Raw genomic sequence first — 25,680 nt, 5'->3', positions numbered from 1 at the left:
TGGATAAAATGTTACACAAACAAAAGAAGAAGTGCCTCCGACCTGTAAAATCCCATTACCTTTCAAATTAATTTAAATTCACAGTTATTTAAATGAAATTAGGCAAATTGATTTTGATCTTTAAAATATTTAAATTTATGGTTGATTGTCTTTGGAAAGTAAAATTTGAAGGATGTTTGAGGAATAGGAACCTTAAGGGTCTCTTATGCATTGAAGGGTAATTTAAATAATATAATTGCTATGTTCACAAATTGATTAGAAAAACATCACTTCTACCTATAAAATCTATGAAAAAGCCTATTCATTGGGTTGTTCTTTTGTTTTTTGTTTACTTAATGATTAAAAAAATGTTTTTTTAATGAATTTGTGATTTTTTTTTATATTTTTTAAAAATGCTTAAAGTGTTTAAAAAAATGTTTGATAAAAAAGCAAAAACAATTTTTTTTTTTTTTTTTTTGCCGTTTGGTGAGGATTCTTCTATGGGTATAGTATTACTCAAAAGATTATATAAAAATAAATTCATAAATTGACATGTTTTTATGTGATCCGTTAGATACACAAAGAGATTAGGAAAACACTACTTCTACCTATAAAACCTACCGAAAAAACCTATTGATTGTTTTTTTTTTTGTTTATTTAATGATTAAATAAGTATTTTTTTAATGAATTTATGATTTTTTTTATATTTTTTTAAAAATGCTTGAAGTGTTTGAAAAAAAAGCATAAAAAAACAAGTTTTGCCGTTTGGTGAGGATTCTTCTATGGGTGGAGCATCACCCAAAAGATTATATAAAAATAAATTCACAAATTGATATGTCTTTATTTATCAGTTATATCTATTATATAATAAAAATAACTTTATAATTTGACATACTACATGATGTCATTTTAGATTATGAGTTTAATTAATTATGTGTAATTCCTTTGTAGTCAAAGTATTTTCTTTTAAATAAAAATTAAATGAAAAAAATACTTGTGACGAATGAAAATTCTCTAAATAATTATAGTACAAATAATTGAAAATCGTTTGCATGACATAATATGAGCAAAATAAATGTTTTCAAAATCATATTAGTTATAAATAAAAAGATAGAGAAACCGAGTGGTTGATGAAAAGTTTCGAAAATTAAAAAGAATAGCAACCAAACCGAGAGGTCTCCTGTCAATAGGGATAACACCGTTCTGAATACGCCGGGGATAGAATATTTGAAATAAAGGCAATTTAGCGTAAAATGAGTAATGAGGGGATTCTTTCTCATTACAAGCCGAATTGTGCGTAACCCTCGTCTTCCCCTCTCTTCGCCGTCACTCCATTTTCCCTCTTCCAAACCATACCTTCTCGGCAGGTTCTTTGCTCATCCATTCTCTTCTTTAGCCACGACGTCGTCCCCTCCCAACATGCCCGGCGCCGAATCCGAATCCGTGGAATGGCCGGAGAAGCGCGTCAGGGACACTTTTATCAAGTTCTTCGAGGAGAAGAACCACGTCAACTGGCAGTCCAGCCCGGTTGTGCCGGTCAACGATCCAACTCTATTATTTGCTAATGCTGGTATGGTTCTCGTTTACCATCTGCCTTGGTTTTGGTTCCCCGGAAAACTTGGAATTGGTTTCGTTTCAGATATACTGTATAGGAAGCCAATAAAGACTTAGGTGATGGATGCTAATTTCTCTTACACACCCACTATGTTTAGATAAGCACTCATCGGTTCTGGGATTTTATGTTCATTTCTTTATAGACTCTGGGTTGCATAGTTATGTGATTGAGTATTGAGACTGAAAGACAAATTCTGATACAAAAAACAGGTATGAATCAGTTCAAGCCCATCTTTTTGGGTACCGCTGACCCTAACACTGCCTTAAGCAAACTGACTCGTGCCTGCAACACCCAAAAGTGCATTCGAGCTGGCGGAAAGCACAATGATCTTGATGATGTAGGGAAAGACACGTACCACCACACCTTCTTTGAGATGCTCGGTAACTGGTCATTTGGAGATTATTTTAAGAAAGAAGCCATTGAATGGGCCTGGGAACTTCTTACAGAGGCAAGTTATGTTTAAAGATTCATATTAGATGCTTGATTGTTGGGTTGAATGAAAATGCTTTGTAATTATACTCATTGTAATGTCATATTAAATACTAAGTCAACTTGTTTGTATCAATAGATTAGTGAATGGGAAATTTCGTTGATGACCCCATTGCATTGCTTCGACATTCTTGTATAAGATTTTTTTTTTTGCATTTGGCTTTTCAATGGAGATTGCTAATGAAAATTTTCCTGTATGCCCTGATTTAGAGTGAAATTGTCTTTCATATGATATTCTTGCATTTTGTGTCTAAAAAGTGTCACATCTAATAATCTTTCCTTGTTACAGGTTTATAAACTACCTAAAGATCGTTTCTATGCCACATATTTTGGGGGTGATGAGAAATTGGGTCTTGCTCCTGACAATGAAGCTAGAGACGTATGGCTTAAATTTTTACCACCAGCACGTGTGCTGCCTTTTGGATGCAAAGTATGACTTTCCATGATATTTCTCTTACATGTTATTGGGACAAGGGTCTACACTTTTACATTCTGTCACAAATATTCTTGGGATTTGATTTCTTATGTGATATTTTAGAACATATTGCATTGCTGCTGAATTTACATGTTTTAAATGCCAAAAGGTGAAAAAAAATATAGAAATACATGTAAGGGGATACTTATGCATTTAACCATGAAATTGTCTTTATGTTACTACATGCATGCGTAACTTTGTAATCACATTTGTGCTTGTTTTTCAAACAACTTACGAGTGCACTAACTCTTGCAATCAAGATCTTATTTTTCTGTTTACATCAAAATTTTTTTTAATTTAGTTTAAAAATCCAACAATATGCATATACATTCCTTTCTCACTTAAGTGCAAAGGTTCCATCTAGTTGATAATTTTTCTTGTGCATTGTTTTCTTTTTCATTATATTCTTCTAATTTGGTTTAGTATTTTTGTGTCTCTAAATAGGACAATTTTTGGGAGATGGGTGATACTGGTCCTTGTGGACCTTGCACTGAAATTCACTATGATAGGATTGGTAATCGGGATGCTGCATCATTAGTTAACAATGACGATCCTACTTGCATTGAGATTTGGAACCTTGTATTTATCCAGGTTTGTAACACTGCCTTTCTAACAAAGCTAGGAATGTTACTTCACTACTTTCAATAACATCAAGAAAAAAGAGTTTTGTAAATATTTTAAATCTCAAACAGTGTCAATTGCTTTGAAATCTCAAAGTAATTATTGATAAACCATAATGTCGTAGAACAGGCATAAATAAAGTCCTTATAACACGTGATTAACAATTTCAATCTTTAATATGTCAAAGGGCTTCTTAATTGACTTTGGCTTGTAGACTTGTCCTTATCGTAGCTTAAGATATTTTAAAATGTGAAAAATGAGTTAAATATTCAAATTTTCCTATCTACTTTCCCAAAACTTAGTAAAAATGCATCTAACAAAATTTCAAAAAAATTCTTAAAAATTTTCAAAATTTTCCTTAACCAAACACACCCTAAACTTTCCAAAACAAGAAAGTTCCCGATTAGGAACTTGTCAGAAATGAAAACCATAAATATACCAAGTATAGTTATTTAGAGTCAGGGTGTTAAAAGGTATGAGTTCTCCACACTATCGTGTGGATCCCATTTAGCATCTCTGAAATGAGATGTCTGAAACTTCTTCAAAATATGCTTACTGTAGTTATGATGTTATTCTTTCTCTTTTTGGTTCATTGTGGTGCCTGGCAATTAATTTGATTTATTCATACTTTTTTTGGTTATTTCTTTCAGTTCAATAGGGAAAGTGATGGTTCCCTAAAGTCTCTACCTTCTAAGCATGTTGATACTGGCATGGGTTTTGAAAGATTGACGTCTGTACTTCAAAGAAAGATGAGCAACTATGATACTGATGTGTTTCTGCCCATATTTGACGCAATCCAAAATGTAAGATGGTGATGCTGATGGTTATATAGTATATATTATAATATTGTTTTACACTCTAAAATTTCTGAACAGTACATCCTTCAATTATTTTGTTCAGCTTTAAGGTTAGAAATATAAACGGAGGTGCAGTGTCCAAATTGACATGTTTCCAGGGTATGGCTATGATGGAACGTAATTTTGCATTGGACCGTTGCTGTGTTTTCTGGTTCCATGCATCCTTTTGCTATAATTTCATTTTTAATTGTTTATTTTTTAATATCTATTTCTAAGAATTTATTGAATATTTTTGCTTTGTATTAGCAATTTTCCATTTTGGCATTTTTTAACTATAGCGTCTATTAGTTATCAACAAGGAGTTTTCTTGTATCACTTTCTAGCTCCTTATTATGTAACTTGGTGTATTAGGTCATTACGAATTATAATCGGATAATTGGAATCCATATTGTTTTTAATATGAATTGTTGACAATCCATTTATTTGTAGGCAACTGGGGCTCGATCATATTCCGGAAAAGTTGGACCAGATGATCTAGACAGAGTTGATATGGCATACAGAGTTGTTGCAGATCACATTAGAACTCTTTCATTTGCCATTGCTGATGGGTCTTGTCCAGGTAGAGTATTATAAACTGAGAATTGTTGTCCACCCATTTTTTCTACCCTGGTCTTTTATTCATCGAGTTGAGGTATTTGGTCGTGATTTTTGGTTTACACAGAGATCTTTGATGTGCTATTTTTGTAAACTTCAGAAAATGTATGGGAAAATATAAATGTTTTTACTTTAAAAGAATCCTCTTCTGGATTGAAGTAACATTGTTGATATTTTTCTTTTCCTTCCCATTCCAAAACAATTGTCTGTGCAAATGAGAAAACATTATTCTCATAAAGGGAGAGACTTCTCTTTGCATCCTTTCCTTGTTACTGAAATTTTGATCCTGGAAGCTCCTATTCTGAGCATTTTTTCCTCACCATTAGAAAAAAAATATGTAAAGATTTTTATAAGAGACTTCACTCGCCCCTTATGTTGGAACACTAGAACCTTTTGATAAGTAATGTAACTTTTAGTCTTTTATTGATGATCAAGAGAAAGAAATAAGTGCATTGTGAAGATACACAAGGAGTAAACACCAGATACACCTAATGATAGAAAGAAAAGAAACAAAAAATCCTGGAAGCAAAGGCTAAGGAAACATACATGGGCTGCCCCCCAAATGTAAAGGGGACTGAAAAAGAATGCCTTGAACTCTTTTATGCTCCTTGAGCTGTTTTCAAAACTTCATTTGTTTCTTTTCCTCCATATGCACCACATCAAACAAGATCATTTTCCAAAGGTCACATTTTGATGATTTATCAAACCACCATTTCCGAATAGATCAATCACCCCTTTAGGGATGCCCCAAATTAGTTCAAAAGGACTAAGGGCTCGTTTTGACACCTAGAATATCTCTGAATATCTATGAATGGTAGTGAAATGGTTTCACTTAAGATGTTAAAGTGGGTTTTGGGAAAGGAGGAGAAAAAGTTGAATAAAAATATTATAAAGTTAAACAATTGTTTAATATTATTTTTGTTTTGAAATTTGAAAAAGTTGTCATGTTTTTTGTGTTTTGTTTGGAAGTTTGGAAAAGTTTTATTGGGTTTTGTGTTTGGATAAAATGATTAGCTAATGATTAGATGAAAAAAATTGAAGATTTGCAATTGAAAGTTGTTGTGCTTGAGTGCTGTTTGGGTAGGAAATATCTGAGAGAATCACAATACCTGATAATATCTTGTTACACAAACAAGGCCTATACATAGCTTGTCATAATGAGCTAGCCACGTCACATTGAAGCAAAAGATGATCCGCGGACTCCCCATTTCATGTGCACATAAAACACCACTCTATGCCTATAACATGTATCTTTTGTAGGTTATCCAATATAAGGATTTTCTCTAATCTAGTCTTCCACTCAAAGAAAGCCACTTTCATGGTTCTTCCAAATGATCATCCATGGGAAACTAATGCTATCGTGGGGGTATGAATGCCTAAAAGATTCAGCTTTGAAAAACCTCTTTAGATATGCTCCAGCACATCTTGTTTTTGCCATCCTGTCTCAATATGAAAGAAAACAGTTAAGCATAAAAAGAGGTAAAGCAATTAACCTTCTAGTCTTTCGTAATACAGCTAACCTCCACTTTAGGAATGTACTTGTAACCAAAAAAAAATGGATAAACTCCACTCCCCATTGAGGAGGACTATTTGAAGGCTATAAATTGTCTACCACTAATGTTTCCTTGGCCTTACTGATGTTGAAAAGCTCCTTTGAGGGAATGATCTCTACACCATACATTATAAGAGGACTTTATCTTGGATCTATCACTCACCATGCATATGATGCATCAGAAGAACTCCCCCAACCCCTTTGGATGTTCTCCCATTGCCTAATCCTATAACTCTTATTCATCTCATTGGAGCACCGCCCACCGCACATTCTACCTAAGTTTATATTTATCACTGCTCGCTATAGGCTATCTGTTTCTTTGGCATGTTGCCAAAGCCTTTTCTTCGAAGGGACCTTGTAAAATGTAATCAGTTTTCTAATATCCCAGGCCCAGCTCTATTTGTAAAATGTAATCAGATGAGTCGAGTTTGAGCAAGTAGTAAGTGATAATAAGCCTTATTCGTTTAATTTTGTTCGAAAATAAGTTAAGTTTGAGCTTATTACCTAGTTACATTTTATGTTCACAAACAACTCATTTGAGTAAGTTTAAACTTGGTCATGGGTTACTTAAATTCAGCAAAATATATTATTTATTGTATCTTATAACTTCATCTACAAATTTTGATAAACAAACTTTGAGTTTTCATAAATATCTTTATATAGTTTACATATATATATATCAATGTAATATTTATAAGGACTCAAGTAACACACATGGTATTAAGAACGTGATTTCCTTTTTTTTTTTAAATAGTTAAGGAATATTCATTTTCAAGTTAAAAGATAATGCTTGAAAAAATAGTAACAATGAAATTATTTGAGTTTATACGATCTTAAGTCTAGTGGAGTTTTATATGACTTGTATCCTTTAATAGTTGATCATAATTTTGTGTTCACAAACAACTCTTTTATTAAACTAATTGAGCCAAACTCAGGTTTGACTAAGCTGATCTCCAGAAACTTGTTGAGTAGTTCTATATATTTACAGCGCTAACTACCATACTTCTTGTCTATTATCGCTTTCCATAGGCTCTCTCTTTCATTAGTAGAATGCCAAAGACTCTTCTCCAGAAAGGCTTTATTGAAGTAGTCATCTTCTGTACTTAGTTCACCTTAAGTAATCACGAATATGCATCTTTGTCCAATTTTCTGGATGGAATTTCATCACTTCCACTTACCATCCCATAAGAAATCCCTATAATTTTGTGTTCACAAACAACTCATTTATTAAACTAATTGAGCCAAACTCAGGTTTGACTAAGCTGATCTCCAGAAACTTGTTGAGTAGTTCTATATATTTACAGCGCTAACTACCATACTTCTTGTCTATTATCGCTTTCCATAGGCTCTCTCTTTCATTAGTAGAATGCCAAAGACTCTTCTCCAGAAAGGCTCTATTGAAGTAGTCATCTTCTGTACTTAGTTCACCTTAAGTAATCACGAATATGCATCTTTGTCCAATTTTCTGGATGGAATTTCATCACTTCCACTTACCATCCCATAAGAAATCCCTATATAACTTCTGAATGTTGATAACATTGCTTGCTAGGAGAAATAAAGACAAATTAGGCAGGCAAGTTTGAGAGTGTGCTCTTGATCATGGTTAGTCTATCTCCCTTTGACAAATACAACCTCTTCCGTCCAACCAACCAACCAACGTCCCATCTTGTATGGAATACCTTCAAATTGTTGTTGAAGCTATTAAAGAGGAAAAGGCGATAGTTTTTGAAGAGAATGTAAAAGCACATTGTACTTGGCCAAGCTTCATTTGTTTTTGTAATTTTTTGTTGGATTTTTTTTATGAAATTTCCTTTATCAATTCTAAATGGCACATTCTTAAAAAATTGTTTTTAAATTTTTTTTTTTACCTTTATTCTTTTTACTCCCTCATCTCCCACGCCAAGTTAAAATTTTGTAGTTGCAATTTCAAATGATAATTGATATTTGAAATCTGTGCACTCTCGGGATTAGTCGGGACATTGTTTCTGGGCACCTGGTGCCAATAAAAAAAAATGATATTTGGAATCATCATAGGGGCATGTAACTTATTTTTGAGTGCTTTGACGATTTTCTTGTGCTTTTAATTTATTTAGGGAATATTTATCTCTATTGTATTCTCTTTTAGTGAAAGTGTGGTTTTGTTACTTTTGGATGTGTATTTAAGAAAATATTCAATCTTTTTGCAGGCAGTCATCTTGATTATTCTGATTGTAATTGATGACAATTTTACTTCATATGTAGGCAATGAGGGTCGTGAATATGTTCTGAGGCGTATTCTTCGTCGGGCTGTTCGTTACGGAAGTGAGGTATTAAAAGCTCAAGAAGGATTTTTCAATGGGTAGGAAGATGTGTTTTAATTGTTGTTATGTTTTTCATTTATGCATGTTACCTTCTGGTACATCTCTCCATCCCCCTGTTTCTTCCTATGAAACTAATTAAACTGCCATTGGGAATTCAATGGTTATGTTGGATTTAGGCTTGTAAAGGTTGTGGTTGAAGTTATGGGTGATGTTTTTCCGGAGCTAAAACAAAATGAAGTGCGCATTAGGGACATAATTACAGAAGAGGAAGCTAGTTTTGGAAAGACTTTGCTCAAGGTAAGTATATAATATTGGAATTGTTGGCCCACAGTATCCCAATGATCAGTTATCTTTTCTGATAATTTGCCCCTTTTAACACTTTCTGATGAAATTTTCTTTTTGACAAGACTATCATTTTGGGGAACTTAGTTGTAATGAATGTACTCTTTATCTATTCATTGATAATCATTCTGGTTGCTATTTCGAGGCTCCTTAAAGATGGATTTCTGAACAGATATGCATGAATTGTTTTTATCTATATATAAAGAAATGTTTTTAATTGTAAGTTCAGATCCGTACCCATGTATAGGAGTACAATAAGCTCAGCCTATAGAATAAGTTTAAGATTGTTTGATATACTAAAATGAAATATTATCTGTTCGTTTTTTCATTGTAATAGGATAATTTCTATTACAATGACATTATCCAAGGAATGTTCTTTGGATGATCTTAAGGGATTCTTCAACGTGATGCTTTTGTTGGTTACAGCATGTTTGGTGGAAAATGAAGGATTCTCATAGAAAATAAATTTTGTATTTTATATATATCATGTTTTTTTTATTTGTAATCCAAGCATTTCCAGAGGCTGAAGACCCTGAAAAGTGCCTTTTCCTTTCAATTGGACCATAGGCAATCATCAACAAATACTCTCCTTTGTACTGATAAAAAAAAAAAAACAAGTATTCTCCTTTGTTGCCCCTCTTAAGTGAGCAATCAGGCTACTGGCAAAAGTTTGGAAAGCATGGTACAAGACACCTGATATCCTATTTAAACCAAGAAGATAGGCCAAATATCAGACAAAATGAACACCAAAAAATAATATTAGCAACTGGAAACGTTTTCCTTTTCTATACTACTGCCTTAGAAAATATTAATTCTGTTGAATTTGATTTCTGATGTGCACTTTCAGTTGTCAACTGTGTCTCCCAATAAATTTCAAAGACGATGAAATCAAGTAAATTTTTCAAACTTGATTTTTGAGTTTTTCTTTTTTGTGGAAATCATGCAAAACCTTTTTCTTGTTTTGCTTTTGTCATCATCCATAGCATTAAAATGGGTGCTTTACCTGTCTGATGCCCTTTTAGCTTTTATGCCCCTCCTTTGTAGAGAAATTTATGTCGTTTCCATCTAATGTGCCATGTCTTTGGTGACAAACTTTGCTCATTATTTGCTTGTCTAGGGCATTGAGAAATTTAAGAAGGCTGCTCAGGATGTTCAAGGGAAGATATTAAGTGGGCAGGCAAGTATTGTTGTGATCTCTCTCTCTCTCTCTCTCTCTCTCTCTCTCTCTCTCATGACTACGCTCTGCGTTTTTGGTGCAATTCCTCATTAATTGACATTATAATTGTTCTTCTAATTTGAATGCCGAATAAATTGGCTCTACCATCCTCTCTCAAATTGTGTTGTTGCGGCGCTTATGGTATATGTAGAAGTTTAAGAATAGAATCAATGACCTTGTTTGGAAAGTGCCTTTCTTGAAGCTCTTCTTATCCTTCCTGGTTGTTTTCTTTCTTTTGTGCAGCTTGTGTATTCACTCCAATGTTCAGTATAATGCACTCTAGAGCATTTTAAACATAGGAAAATATCCCAAGTTTTTTTGTATATCTGTTCTCATTAAATTATGGTGTTGGCATTTATCATTTACACAATTGAATTTCCTGAAATCGGATTATTCTGTAGTACTCGGTGAACGTTGACTTTTCAAACAGTCTTCCGTTTTATAACTGTCAATGTAGCCACATCTATTTACCATTGAAGTTTTAACCAAGAAATATCTGGGTCTTTATAATTTTGATAGCAATTATTACTTTGCTAATTAAAGACATGCCACCAACAAGAAACTTGCTAGAATCGATTCCCAGTCTTGATAATTGGGTTGAGAATGTTGCTTGTTTGGCCGATATCTTTGGGTACAAGATTTCTACCTCAGACTTATCTTGGTCTTCCCTTAGGAGCTCCTTTCAAAGACACAGCTAATTGGATGGTATTATAGAGAAAATGGAGCGTCCTTTGGTTGGTTGGAAAAAACTGTATATTTTTAAGGGTGGGAGAAGCACATTGATCAAGGGTACAATATCCAACTTGCCTACCAAGTGTCCCATATCCCACTTGCAGGAGTTAACTGATTGGAAAAGCTACAATGTGAGTTCTTTTGGGGACGTATGGGGGGTATGGCCTAGTCCCCAACTTGTGAAGTGGACCAAGGTATGCTTGCCAATTGAGGAAGGTGTGTTAGGGGTTAGAAATTTAATTCTCTTTAACTGTGCTCTATTGGAGAAGTGACTATGGCGCTATACATATGAAAGAGGGAGCCTTTAGAGGATCCTAGCGGACATGAAGTAGAGATAGCTTCTGTGGTGGGTGGAGTTACATCAGAAGGGGTTGTGGAGACTTCTCCTACTTTACTAGGTTTGTCATGGATGACTGGTCCAAGATTTGGTGTTGGCATGATTGTTAGTGTGGTGGTCAATCCTTGAATGGTGCCTTCTTGGATTTATCTAGAATTGCTCACTCTAGGGATGTTTAGGTGGTGGATTACTATCGACTCTCAAAGGATTATCTCAATGGCTATGTCAATTTTGTCTGTGAGGCCAATGATTGGGAGGCGGATCTCTTCAAATTCTTTTGATCGGTTGCATTTGAGTTGGTGAGACATAATGGTGAGGATAAAATGGTTTGGGGCCCAATCAGTAAAGGTTTGTTCAATGCTAAGTCATTTACAATGCCTTTTGTGTTCATCTTTGGTCCCCTTTCTCTTAGAAGTTATATTGAGGAATAAGGCCTCCATGGTGAATTTATTCAGTTGGAAAACAACTTTAGGGAAGATTCTTGCGCTGGATAATGTGAGGAAGTGGGGCATTATAGTAATTAAGTTGTGTTGCATGTGTAAGAATGGGAAACAATGGATCCACTTATGTTGCATTGTGAGGCTGCTATTTGGGATAGATTAAGTTGTGTTCTTGAGTGGTGGATTTACAAGCATGCAGTTTGGTAACTGTCAAACTTTATATTGTGGAGGATGAACCCAATGTGCTTACTTTGCTGTATTTAGAGAGAAAGAAATGGGCATGGATTTGAAGATCACATAAAGTAGGTCTTGAAGCTCAAGTCATACTTCCTTCTTTCATCAGATAGTGGTTTAAAGTAGTGTTTCTTCTTCTCATATATACTCCCTGTGTACTTCAGCTTTGCCTATTATTATGAATAAAATTTCTTGATTACTGATAAAAAAAAAAAGTAGCATTTCTTCTTCTGTTTATACTCCTCAAGTTTTTATAGCACTTTTCCCTTTTTCAATTAGGCAGATCTGTTGTATATTTCTTGTTTACTGGGCTAACATCCTCTTTTTGTCCATATCATATTTATCTTATAATAGAAAGTCTTGATATTTGTATGGTTTTATCTTTATGGAATTTTGGAGCTTTGAATTGCTTGACCACAGATATTGAGAGGGAGTCATGAGGGCATCAGCATTAAAAATTTATCATAATTAAGTGAAGTTGAAAAAAAATGGAAAAGATCTTGGGTATCTGAAATGTTTTCTAAATATAAGATTTGCATCTTTTTAAGGGCTTTTCTTCTACTGTGTTATGGTTGTTTGTGACCCAGTTGATCTCTTGCTGCAGGATGCATTTGTTTTGTGGGATACGTATGGCTTCCCGTTAGATTTGACCCAGGTGACATGGTCTTTTTTTTTTTTTTTCCTTTTTTAAATTATACAATTACGTATATGCTATGTGTACTAAATTTGCTTTCCTTATCAGTTGATGGCTGAAGAAAGGGGCCTACTTGTTGATGTTGAGGGTTTTAATAATGCCATGGATGAGGCAAGAGAAAGATCAAGGAATGCTCAAACTAAGGTTTGAAGAGTTCACATTCTGTTCCCACTTTATGCATGTCCTTAACTGTGTACTGAAAATTTTTGGATTAATATTCTCTGGAAAGAACTGATGGTTTTGAAACTGAATATGTTAAAAGGAGGGATAGCTTAATATTCATGTCATACTATATTCTAATAGTATTTGTTGGCAGCAAGCTGGTGGTGCTATTGTAATGGATGCGGATGCTACTGCAGCATTGCACAAGAAGGGGATTGCTGCTACAGATGATAACTCCAAATTTATTTGGTTCAAGGTTTGGGATCGAATATCACCAACATTATGATAGTAAGAGTGTTATAGACTCGAGTTTGAAAATTAGTGTATGGAAGAGTTGTAAAGAAAGTTTAGATAACACCACTAGTATTCCAACTTTGAAAAGGAAGAAATAATTTCCTGATAACTATGCCAAGGTTTTGTTTGGTTTCACAGATGGTCCCATCCCATCTCATCTCATCTCAACATCCAAACAATTTTCAAACACAAACACCTTTCAATTTCAAATTTTCAAATTTTCAACTTTTTTATCTAATCATTACAACTTTCTCAAACTTCCAAACAAAGCACAAAGAACAATTCAACTTTTTCAAATAAAAAAAGAAATTAAAAAAATAATATTCTACAATATTTTAATTTTATAATCTTTTTATTCAATTTTTTCTCTCTCATTTCCCAAAACCCCATAAAACATCATAACTCAAACCATTTCACTACTATTCACAAACTATCTCACTAAGATTCATAGATTTCTCATCTCATCTCATCTCATTTGTGTAACCAAATGAGGCCTAAGAGTCTAGTGTTCTTGGATTTAGTTTATCATAATTAGCTATAGTATCAATGTTCTTCCTGATGTTGTACTTCATTAAGTTCTTTTCCTTGACCAATTTTTGATTGGTGACTTTCTGCTGTAACTCAAACATGAAGGATTCATTATTTTGGTTTTGAAGCAAAAAGAATTAGTGGGTGGATAACAAAAATTTCTAATTTTATGTGCACAAATCATTTAGTTTTAGTCTCCCTCAATGTACAGAGGTATGAGAAAGCTCAGTCCAGGTCGACATATATTATCTAACTAAAGACAGAAAAGGACTATTTACACCTTTTATGTGCTGCATTTTTTTTTTTTTTTTTTTTTTCCCCACAGGCTCATCTACTTCCACATTCTTATGGTTAGACTTGGTGGGAAAAAATACTTTTGAGATGAACAAAGGTGTCTTTGCATTGCTAGGTTCTTTACTCTGTAAGATCTTGATTTTAGTCTGATTTTAGTTTACATCAAACTTTCAAAGGGTGGGAATTATTTGCCACTCATGGAGTGAGATTGTCTCCAAAGAAATGGTCTTTCTCAGAAGTTTTACTTGATAGATAGTTCCCGTCTGTCTGTCTTCTTTTAATAATGTTTGAGTCCATGCAGTTACTGTTAAACATGACTTTGTTCTCACTGAAGTTTTATCAGTGAGAGATCTCCATGATGTTTCCTGCACCAACAGCTAGCTTCTTGGACACTATTTTTTAAATAAGTGATTAAGGAGAGCTTAATCAAGTCTCAGATCGATATGGGGTGTATAAACAATGCAGTATAATTCTTCATACCAAATGTTAAAGAAGTTCAATGATATATGATTTGATATTTAGTATCAGATGTGTTCTGTGTTCTACTTGTGTCTGCAAACAGCAGCAGAATCGCCTACCCATTTAATTGTTTAAATGATCACCGCGAAAAAAACATTGTTTTTATGATCCTCCATTCTCTGGGATAAAATCTTACATCTTCTGAGCTATGGGCAACTTGCATTAATCTGGTTTGGCTCTCGCGATTCTCTCTCTCTCACTCGTTGTGTGTGTACTCATTCATTTAATTCTAATTTTACATTCTCTCTTCCTGAGGCTTCATGCCATGTTGTATCGGTCAAGTGTATGCTTATTTTGAGCAACTACAGTATGCTTTGAGGGGCTTCTATATATAAAGTGTGATATAAATGATTGAATAGCCTTTTGAACCTTCTGTTTTATGCTTTGCATTCTGTTTCTACAGCATTCTTTTCTCAGAATGTCTCTGCTTTTTAATATTTAAAAAATATAGTGTGCAGAATTGACAATTGACAATTCTGATTGTCAATCCTTCTGTTTCACTGATGGATCGAGGCCTCTAACTGCTGGTTGTGTATGATATTTTTTTCCCTTCGTTCTATCAATGACGACATTACACCAGCAATTACCTCAAAAAAAAGTGTTTACAAGGGCATGCTTGTGCTTGACTGTTTATACGGTTAGATATGTTGATGATAAAAACAGTTTTTTGGTATGCAAGGGATTGAAATCAGCTGGAGGAAGTTTTTGTGTGCAAAAATTTTAAATTTACTTACCCATATTGTTTTAGATTTTGCATTGATGTTATTTTCTTTTCTATTTTCTATATTCTATTTCAGGACCATGAAAGTGTTATAAGAGCAATTTACACTGGTTCCCAGTTCTTGGAAAGTGTTGTTTCTGGCAGTGAAGTTGGTATAGTTCTTGAATCTACAAGTTTCTATGCAGAGCAAGGTGGTCAGGTATTGTATGCCTTAGGTTGTTGAGTACCTATTTTCAGAAAAATGCAAGGTTTGATTAAACCTTTTTTAGCTGTGCAACTTGTTGAAAGCTAAATGGTGAAATAAAAAGAGATTAGTATGTGTGCATGATTCACAAGTGGCTTGGATGCTATCTAAGAAAAGCTGCTTTTTGCATCAGAGATGGCAGGGGAAGAGTGTGAGTAGAATGTAATGCATAAGCTTAAAATATAAGGTGGATCTAATTGTACAGTGTTTTTAAATGGATATAAGTACCTAGATCGTTGATAGAGGGATCATAGTTGGTCATTCAGGGAGGTGAAAGCAAGTCCTCCATCCTGGTCCTGACTGGAAAGGCTTGGTAAATATGCTCATGTACTGACCCATGTGGTTTGCGCCACATAGGATATATGCTTCGAGTTCTGAATTATTAGGTCTGCTGACAGACTGAAGATGGCGCAGAGACAATTAAAATGGAGAAAGTTGATTTAATCACATCTAGAAAAAATGAGAAGGAAGGTGAGAATCCTACCTATAAACATATAAATTTGGAGACTGAATAATTGTGATATTGGAGGTTGTTATATGAAGGGGCATTCATCTATATCAAGGAGGAATGGAATATAAGCAGAAACGTCGTATCCGCATTTTGTTTTTTAATGTAATGGGGTTCTGAGACTTGACCATTAATTATGCAATAATCTTGGCCATTTTGCTTCTTTTTCTTAATGAAGCTTAGGCAATTGATATAGTTCTTGTGGTTCTAGATTTTTGATACTGGATCACTGGATGGTCCCTGTGGCTCATTTCAAGTTAGTAATGTTCAAATTTATGGAGGTTTCGTTCTTCATATTGGTTCTTTTTCTGGAGAGAGTGGCAAATTCTCCTTGGGTGACAAAGTAATCTGTAAGGTAAAATTAGAATCATCTTATAACTATTATTATTTGTTCTTGTTCTCTTTTCTTTTTTAACTCTTTCCAGTGCTCTAATGATTTCTGCAGGTTGACTATGACAGGCGTAAGCTCATTGCCCCTAATCATACCTGTACTCACATGTTGAACTTTGCTCTCAGGGTATGCATGACATTGCTAATGGTCATGAACTTCAAAGTTATGGTTGTTAATCCTTTTGTGCTTTGACTTTAAATAATTTGTAATACGAATGCAGGAGGTGCTTGGAAATCATGTTGACCAGAAGGGTTCTATCGTTCTTCCTGAAAAATTAAGATTTGACTTTTCGCATGGTAAGCTTTATTGGACTTGCAGATTGGGTTATTTTGAGGTTACTGAATCGCTTTAACATGCTGCTGAATTTTGATAGGCAAGCCAGTAGATCCTGATCATTTGAGAAGGATTGAGTCAATTGTGAATGATCAAATAAAAGCTGAATTAGATGTGTTTGCTAAGGAGGCAACTCTTTCTGAAGCCAAACGTATAAATGGTTTACGAGCTGTTTTTGGTGAAGTATGCTGCTTCAGTTTGTCATCATTGTCTTCTCAACTGGGCCATTATATGCCTTGAGTGCTAAACTGTTGCATAATTTTGTCTTTATGCTGTAGGTGTATCCTGATCCAGTTAGAGTTGTTGCAATTGGACGGAAGGTTGAGGACCTTCTGTCTGAACCAGAGAACAATGAATGGCTATCGATTTCTGCCGAACTCTGTGGAGGTCAAGTCTTGTAAACTATGAGTGGCTTTTTTAACATCCTTTCTCTGAATGTTGTATTGAATGTCTCATGGATACATGCATCTAGGGACACATATATCAAATACACGGGAAGCTAAGGTATTTGCCCTTTTATCTGAGGAGGGAATTGCCAAGGGAGTACGGAGGATTACTGCTGTCACAACTGTAACTGCTTCTAATGCAATAGATGTAGCAAATTTACTTGAGAAGGAAGTAAATGATGCATCAACGATAGAAGCGAGCAAGCTGGAAAAGGTTGGTTCTCTTTTTTTTTTTTTTCCTGGTTTGGTGCTGACAGGTATAGGTGCTCAGTCTTCTTTGCTCACTTTTAGCCTTTATGGTGTGCAGCATATTTTCTCTGCAGCATCTTAATAATATGTTTAATCCGGACATATCAGTTCCTCTTTTATCATACAAGTGCCACTTTATCATGAGCACGTGTTGGATGCACATTTCTGAGACATCTCATTATCAATTTGATAATGCAAATATTTTTCAATCTTATATGAATACCAATATATAATATTTGCCAGCCATGTTTCCACATTTGTCGGCAAGTTAGACCTGACATATGACCTTTATATGGGGAAACTTGGTATAATGGTTTTGTTATAATTAGCGTTGTGTTAGGATTTTGTGTTGCCATCTTTCTATTCGGAGAGTATAAATTTTGTTGAAAAGTGCGGGTGCAACCCAAATTCATAGGAAGTGAAAAAAAAGGAGAGAGAGATACAAGAAAGTAGTGTAACCTAAACTCATTAAAGTTTATATACTCTGTCCAAAGGAAGAGGGTATTGAAAAGGAGAGTTTTGAGCTGCTACTTGTTTGTTGCTTAAAATTTGTCATTTCTAACCCCCTAGAGGTTGGCTAACGTGGTAAAGGCCTTGGTCTTGGTAGTATGCCCCCTCCAGGTATAAGGTTCGAATCCTCTTGGGTGTAAACAATTTCTAGGGACCATCGGATTTTGAAAACCTTCCCTTGAATTACCCAAGGTGCACTTGTGGGAAACTCCTTGGCAAGTGCCTGTGCACCCCTGGGATTAGTTGGGACTTTGTTCTCGAACACCTGGTGCCAAGAAAAAAAAAAAAGAAATTGTTATTGCTCTCTCCAATTACACCATACAAGACAAGTAGAGGCTATCTTCCACCCTGTTGTGATTTTTAGACTGTTTTAACCCTTTCCAAGCACCAAAGAAATCCACTATCCCTCTAGGCGTTCCCCAAGTCAAGCCCACCCGTTTGAAGAAGGCAGTGCTCTCTCCAATTACACCATACAAGACAAGTAGAGGCTATCTTCCACCCTGTTGTGATTTTTAGACTGTTTTAACCCTTTCCACGCACCAAAGAAATCCACTATCCCTCTAGGCGTTTCCCAAGTCAAGCCCACCCGTTTGAAGAAGGCAGTGCACTTGCAATCTCATTATGGAGTACAAGATGATCAAAAGACTCTAGACTCATCTTGTACAAGCGACACCAATCAATCTTCTTCTGGTTTCTTTAGATTATAGATTGTGAGAATATTGCCTAGAAAGGCTGCTCAAGGAAAAAACGAAGCTCTTGAATGGACCTTAGTCTGGCAAATGCTCATCTAAAGAAAGGGGTTGTTATCATTAGGAATACGGACAGTCAACCCTTTCTTGGAAGGGCCCTTAAATGAATTCGATAAAGGCCTTTCCCTCTTGATCTGGTGGAATACAACAGACTAATGAATGCAATTAAGGCATTTACTTCCCAGTCATGAGCTGCTTTGATAAAGCTTACATTCAACTGGTGTTTTGACCAACACTAGGGATGTCAAATTTGATTTAGGACAATGCTTTTGTGGAACTTCATTTTTTTTCGCCACATTTCTTATCCCATGGAGTAATGCATATTATGTTTGTGCATATATTTTGCTATCCGCTGGAAACAATCTGATTTTCCTCTCTGCAGACAGTAGCTTCTTTGAAAAGTCGTGTGGACTCAGCACCTATTCCGGCAGCCAGAAAAGCAGATATCAGGGCAAAACTTTCTGTACTTCAGGTATTGCAGTGTGCTAACATGTTACTGGTTCATTAAATTTATCTCCACTGTTCCTGGTTCTGGTTACCCCCCCCCCCCCCCCCCCCCCCCCCCCAAAAACAAAAAAAAAAAAAAAAAAAAAAACACAAATAATATGTTCTGAAATGTTGTGTACTTGTAGAATCAAGTGAGAAAGCTGCAAAAGAAGATTGCTGAAGAGAATGTACAGAAAGCAGTCAAGGTCGCAACTGAGGCAGCTGAAGTTGCTGCTTCTAATGGGAAGGTGTTCTGCATATCCCGTGTTGATGTTGGATTGGATGCAGCTGCAGTTCGTGAAGCAGTTCAGAAAGTCTTGGAACAGGTCATTACTGTTCACTTTGCTGATAGTTTTTGGCTCTGTCAGGCTGTTCTATGATTTGGGTGGCAGATATTATTTATTTTTCAATCAGATGGGGGATGCATAAATTTATCACTTTGAATTTTGAAATTCAGGAATATTAGTCATATTTATAGTTAGAAGGCATTTCACATCTTTCAAGAAACTGTTTATTTTAGTTTGTCTGGGTGATGGATCCTTTTCTTGGTGGTCTAGTTCAAGATGATGGATTTTTTGTTTTGGATGTCATACGCTAGGAGTTATACCCTTTAAAGTATGTCTCACAGATTCTTATACATTATTGTTAACTCGAGCATAAAATATTGAGATTGTTGTGATGGATGGACAGGGGATATCTGCTATGGTTTTCAGTACGGATGGGACCACCAATAAGGCAGTGGTTTGTGCTGGGGTGCCACAGAAAGGAGATAAGGGTTTGGAGGTGTCAGAATGGTTGACTGAAGCTTTGGGGCCTCTAAAAGGACGATGCGGTAAAGGGAAAGGTGGTCTTGCATCGGGCCAGGTTAGTAATTTTCACATGGCTGCCTTCAAATGTTAAATTCCAGTGGAATATTTTATTTTATTTTATTTTATTTTTGTCACAATGGAACCTTGCAAGAACCCCTAGAACGCTATAGTCATAAGCTTATTAGGGGCAAGGTTTTGAAGCTTGGGTCTGAGCCGTTGCTCGAAAGACCGGTTTGATTCAGATTGATTTAGCTGATTCAATTTGAATAAGTTGAAAGCCAAACTGGTTTTGACGCATTTTTTAAATGCGACATGATTTGTACAAGCACCGCCCTTGTAAAAAAGTGGACTCCACCCCCCCCCCCCCCCCCCCCCCCCCCCCCCCCCCCAAAACAAAAAAAAAGTGTAAAAATGCTACTCTTTATTAGTGGGACTTTTTTTTACAAAGGGCTTGTACAGGGCTTGTCTATTTGAGACTCTTACCTAGCACTACTTATTTATTTCTCGTACAAAAATATGATAAAATTAAACGTATATTAATTTTTTCTCCTTGTGTTTGTTAAATAGAAAAATTGAAAGATAAACATGAAATTCTTTACTTTATTTAGTTGAATAGAAAATTAAAATAGGGGCGGAATGAGTATTTTGTATTTTATTTGTGACTCTGTACAAAATGTCCATTGTTATGAGCTTATAACTTAAAAGAGAATATTTGAGGGAAAATGAGGACAACTGAGGTCAAATACTTGAATTATATGCTTCTTGAAACTATTTAGATTCATATCATATTCTTACTGAAACTATTCAATCAATTCTTGTTTAAAACTCTTTTATATATGATTTTACATGCTTAAATTGCATTATATTTATATATTTTAATATTTTAACATTGAAACACCCGATTCAAAGGTTCTTCCTTGATTCTGAATCCAATTCCCATTTTCCGAGCCTTGGTCTGAGCGGTTGATGGTTTGATCTTAAGTTCTCTGCGTGGTGAAGGAATTAGATATATATATATATATATTTTTTTTTTCTGAGCTGAGGAATTAGTTTATTTGAACATCAAGATTTCTGCGAAGGGCAGGGTGTTAGGATGTAGATTTCCTTGATAGTTATCTACTTACCCACCAAAGCCTTCTCCTAGGCCTCATTCGGAATCTCATCTCCTTCCCAAGCGTTACTCATACTAACACTTTTCAATTTCAAATCTTTAACTTTTCTATTTAATTATTATTTAATCATTATAACTTTTTCAAACTTCCAAACAAACACAAAAAACACTTCAACTTTTTTCAAATTCCAAAATAAAAATAATATTAAAAAATAATATTTTAACTTTATAATATTTTTATTCAACATTTTCTCTCTCATTTTTCAAAACCCAATAAAACATCTTAACTCAAACTATTTCATTACCATTCACAGATTTCTTATCTTATCTCATTCTCCAAACGAGGCCCTAATCTTTATTCAGATAAGTTCCATCTCTTAGTTACCTATCAAGAGGAAAGGAATAAAAAAAGAAAAAGAAAAAGAAAAGAGTGAGAAAAAGTAGGAGAAGCTAAAAAGAAAGAACCAATCAAATGGAAAAAGCCCACAAAATGTCTGCTGAAGTGAGGAAATACCAGCTATCTGATAGTCTTTTGTCTTTGCTTGTCTTTGTATTTGGCCAGTGCCATGTCCCTTTTTTCCTTGATCTTTTTCTAATTATTTTATGTACTGTTAATTCCAGGGAACAGATGCATCACGTGTAGATGAGGCAATCAATTTGGCAACAACATTTGCATCAATGAAGTTGAAATGATATATCATTCAAAGTCTGTTTCCCATGGAGGGAAAGCATGGCCTCATTCCAGCTAAATGAGATATTTAGCACTCAGAACTAAATGATTCTAGAAACCACAATTAAGGTTGATACGTCGCTTTGCTTAAAAAATCATTTTTACTGTTATAGAAAGGCATTTTATCAAGTGTTATACGTGGGTGGTTCCTTATAATTCACTTTTGCCACCATACATCTTAGAGAAATAACCAATTGATCCCTATCTTCAAGTGGCTGTCAAATATGGTGGTACCACGAAATAAATGACTCTCCATACAACCAACTTATTATATCCAACATAACAGTTTGATTGTTCATATCCCGAACAGTAAGTGCCCGCAGCAATGAATGCATTTAGCACTAAAATGTGTCAACAGCCGAACAAGTGATCATTCCGAAGCTTGTTAGGCTGTGTTTGGTAAGTGAATTAATCTTAGACTATTTTACTATTATTTACTACTATTTATAAAGAGTTCATTACTATTTACATTCTAATTATTACTTTTTCATTATTATTTACTACTTTTTTATTACTATTTACATATCATTTAAAATTACTTCAGCATCCAAATGTATCATGCTTGAGGAATGAGATGAGATGACAACTTTGTGAATAGTAGTAAGATAGTTTGTGAATATTAGTGAGATAGTTTGAGTTAAATATTTAAAAGATTTTGGGAAAGGAGAGAAAAAGTTAAATAAAATTTTTTATAAAATTAAAATATTGTTAGAATATAAATTTTAATATTATTTTTATTTTGAGATTTGGAAAAGTTGAATTATTTAATGTGTTTTGTTTGAAAATTTAGAAAAGTTGTGATGATTAGTTTAAAATTGCTTATATTGGAGTGATGTTTGGGAAGAAAATGAGAAGGAATGAAATGAGATGAAAATTATTTCCAAACAATTTCTTAATCTCTCGAAATTAAAAAGAATGCTCATAGATGCCTAAGATGGGCGAAAAAAGGATATTTTAAAAAGGACAATGCTAGGGCCATTTGAGAAAATCCATCAAGGAATTGTATTGATAATGTAAAAGTCGGCCTTAGTGATTCAACGGTGCTGAATGGAAGGGCCGTTGCTCAATGGATAAAAATTACTCTAGGGATAACATGGTAATTTTTTTCAAGAGCTTATAATGAAGGGAAGGTATGGGCCGTATGGCACCTCAATAAAATGAAAATAAAATTCAGATTTAGATATATATGAGGTGCCAAACCTTCCCGTTGATTTGAGTTCTTGGGGAAGATTAACCTATTATTCATAGAATAACTTTTATCTATTGAGCGATGACCCTTTTACCTAGCACCATCAGATCACTAGGGCCGACTTTTGTTCTTGTTTGACGGGTGGGTCTTGTAATTAAGCTCTCTTCTGCCTTAGAACTTGAGAGCCAATCTTCGTTTGGCCCGATGAAACCTTTGCACGCCTCTGTTACCTTTTGGGAGTCTTATGCCCCGTAGAAACTGTCCACATGAAATTGTCACTTGGCTAGTAGGTTTTGTGGTTTTGACACAAGGTTATGTTTCTTTTATTTTTTAAAAGCATTTTTATGTATTTAAAAAAAATAATACAAAAGAATAAATAAACACAGTACTAAAAAATAAACAAACATAAATCCTTAAAACAAAAAAAGTTTAATCAATACAAATAATGGGTACACTAAGTCGGTCTACCTATCATTTTCCTTTTAAATTTGTTTTTCTCTTATTCGGTTGATTATAGGGCTCCCCGCATAATTCTTCCTTATGTTCAAGTCATGATCAACGATGTCATGGGCCTTTTGATAGCGCTATTTTTTTTTTTTATATATATATTTTATCGCTGCAATGACTCAAAATGATGTTATCATGATTGTTTATTACATCACATTGACAAAGCTCAAGTAAATAAAAGGAGCAATTCTTGCAATGTCATAAATAAAGAACAACTATAAAATCTCTTCAATCAACCACCTAGTTCTCCCTTTGTCTTTGTCTTCTTCTTCCTTTTCTTCTCCCTTATTCTCTCTTATTCATCTTTTTTCGTCTTCTTTCCCTTTCTTCTTCAGAATCTATATTCCCACTAGAGACCTACGGCACAACCATTGTCAAGTCTAAAATGAAATTCTAATGTGTTCTTTTAGCTATAATATAGACTTTTAGTTAGGTTAATTCATATTGGACTAGCTATTTTAAACTCTAAATAATAATATAATATTAATTATTTTAATAATATTCGATAATTTTTTTTAATATTTTATAAATACACTTCATATATTAATTAATAACTTTATTAAAAAATAAAATTATTATTTTTCAATTATTTTTTCCCTCAACCTAATTATTCAATAAATATATTTTGTCAACCATTCACCCAACAATAATATATACAACCATACTAACATTTCTTCTACCAAAGATTTACATTTAGAATTGTGGTTTAAGATTTACATTTGAAAGAAAGAAACTGTTTGAAGGAAGATTTATATTTTTAAGATAAAATAATATTTGATCCATGTATAGTGCTTGACCATAGATGGAGAGCAACTAAGACTTACTGTAAAACTTTTCAGTTTTCGTTAGGCCAATGCAGGGGGTTTTTATCATATTCTTCTTCAATTTGCATTTGCACTTGGCAATGGCTAGCTCTAAGTATCTAGTACGAAGTTATGCAGATTTCATTCCATCTTTGACATTTTGGTTTGGAAAACTTTTGTATGATTGAACAGATCTCCTAGTAGTGGGCTGGGCAACATGCCCACCTATTAGCCATATGAGAAATGATAGTGTCAATTGTGAATGCGCAAGTGCCGTGTAATTATTTTGAAAATAAATAAATAAATATAGAATTCAAATAAAAAAAGTTAATTTTTTAATAGTGAATTCTACTCTTTTTCCAAACTACTACACATCACTTATGTACTTTATGATTATATGTAATATTGCTGTTACTCTTAGCATATACACAAGGGGAAGGGGTGGCACCAAAGATTAAAAAAAAGAAGGTAGTTTATAAAATTGCCACCCCACCTAAGCGAGGGTGGGGGTAGGGAAGGTTGCTACCTCTCACTTTTACCCTTGATTTAATAACCCAAACATGTTACGAGATTTTGTACGAGTTGAATGTTTGTGTTGTGTAACATTGCAACGACAATGGTCCCATAAAAAAAAAAATGAAAATGTGATTTGTATGAGCAACTAGACGAAAATGTTTCATGCATTCAAAGCAAAAGAAAAAAAATAAAATTGATGTTTGATACTCATTACTCTCATATTTAAAAAAAAAAAATAATTCAAAATCAAATAAAATGCTAATATAATTTTAAGGGCTGAATACTAAAATAGTTCACGTGGATGATCTATAGACGGATTACTCACCGACTTTAATTTTTGACTTCCTCATCCCTACTTTGAACTTCAATTGCTTTAGTCATTCTGTTACATATCTTTCAGACCCACCTAACGAAAGGCACATCATCACCATTAGAAATATGCCACATGTCACATTTAGTGAAATTATAAAATATAATAAAAATAAAAATATTTAAAAAGTTGATTTGTTTTGGTTTAAAGTTCAATTGAAAATATCAAATATAGGAGGATAGGTTCCCTCCCAATCAATTCCATGAAAATCTCCTAAAAAAGAAATGCTACTCATCGTCCCCACATCATACCAGTATGTTATTTGTCATTTTTATCTTTTTATTTAAACGCACATATTTACACATCAATATTTGTGCACTTAAATAAAAAGACAAAAATGACAAATCACATATTAGTATGTAGTGTAAGAGATGATAAGTACAATTTTTCTTCATGATAAATCTCAAGAAAACAATGCTGATTTGCATGTTCTGATCCTAATCATTAAATTAACAAGATACAAGAGTTCTTATTAAGTTGGATTGAGAATCGGTATATTTAGCATTTGAGTTTCGCAAATTGGTATTCACAAAAATATGGTTAAAACAATATAAAGTTTTGGGATAGGTGTGCAAAATCTGAGGGCCCTGTCCGACAGTTTAGAGCTTAATGATAGGTTCGGGCTATAGCTAAAAGCTTATATATCTTGTTTGATATAGCCAATGCCAAGCTTATCAAATATGTATGCAAGCATGCATGTATACAAACACATCCAGTGCCCAACATAACTGAAG

The 25,680-nt window shown here is 34.2% G+C and overlaps 1 protein-coding gene across 1 annotated transcript; it reads left to right on the top strand.

Annotated features, from left to right (window-relative positions):
* The first annotated feature begins 1,183 nt into the window (after window positions 1-1,183).
* LOC122308791 (alanine--tRNA ligase) lies at window positions 1,184-21,784 on the top strand. Its single transcript, XM_043122008.1, has 23 exons — window positions 1,184-1,549; window positions 1,804-2,042; window positions 2,373-2,513; window positions 3,003-3,149; window positions 3,830-3,982; window positions 4,466-4,595; window positions 8,424-8,520; window positions 8,659-8,779; window positions 9,942-10,001; window positions 12,388-12,438; window positions 12,526-12,621; window positions 12,794-12,895; window positions 15,072-15,194; window positions 15,959-16,102; window positions 16,193-16,264; window positions 16,359-16,434; window positions 16,512-16,654; window positions 16,750-16,858; window positions 16,944-17,131; window positions 18,808-18,897; window positions 19,058-19,237; window positions 19,602-19,775; window positions 21,453-21,784. The coding sequence occupies exons 1-23, from the start codon at window positions 1,240-1,242 to the stop codon at window positions 21,522-21,524; spliced, it is 3,018 nt and encodes a 1,005-aa protein (XP_042977942.1). The 5' UTR covers window positions 1,184-1,239; the 3' UTR covers window positions 21,525-21,784.
* Window positions 21,785-25,680: the final 3,896 nt, after the last annotated feature.

Source organism: Carya illinoinensis, chromosome 5 (assembly GCF_018687715.1).
Source record: "Carya illinoinensis cultivar Pawnee chromosome 5, C.illinoinensisPawnee_v1, whole genome shotgun sequence".
Taxonomy (NCBI): Eukaryota; Viridiplantae; Streptophyta; class Magnoliopsida; order Fagales; family Juglandaceae; genus Carya; species Carya illinoinensis.
Note: the sequence above shows the minus strand (reverse complement) of the source record. Positions and strands in the feature narration are given on the sequence as shown.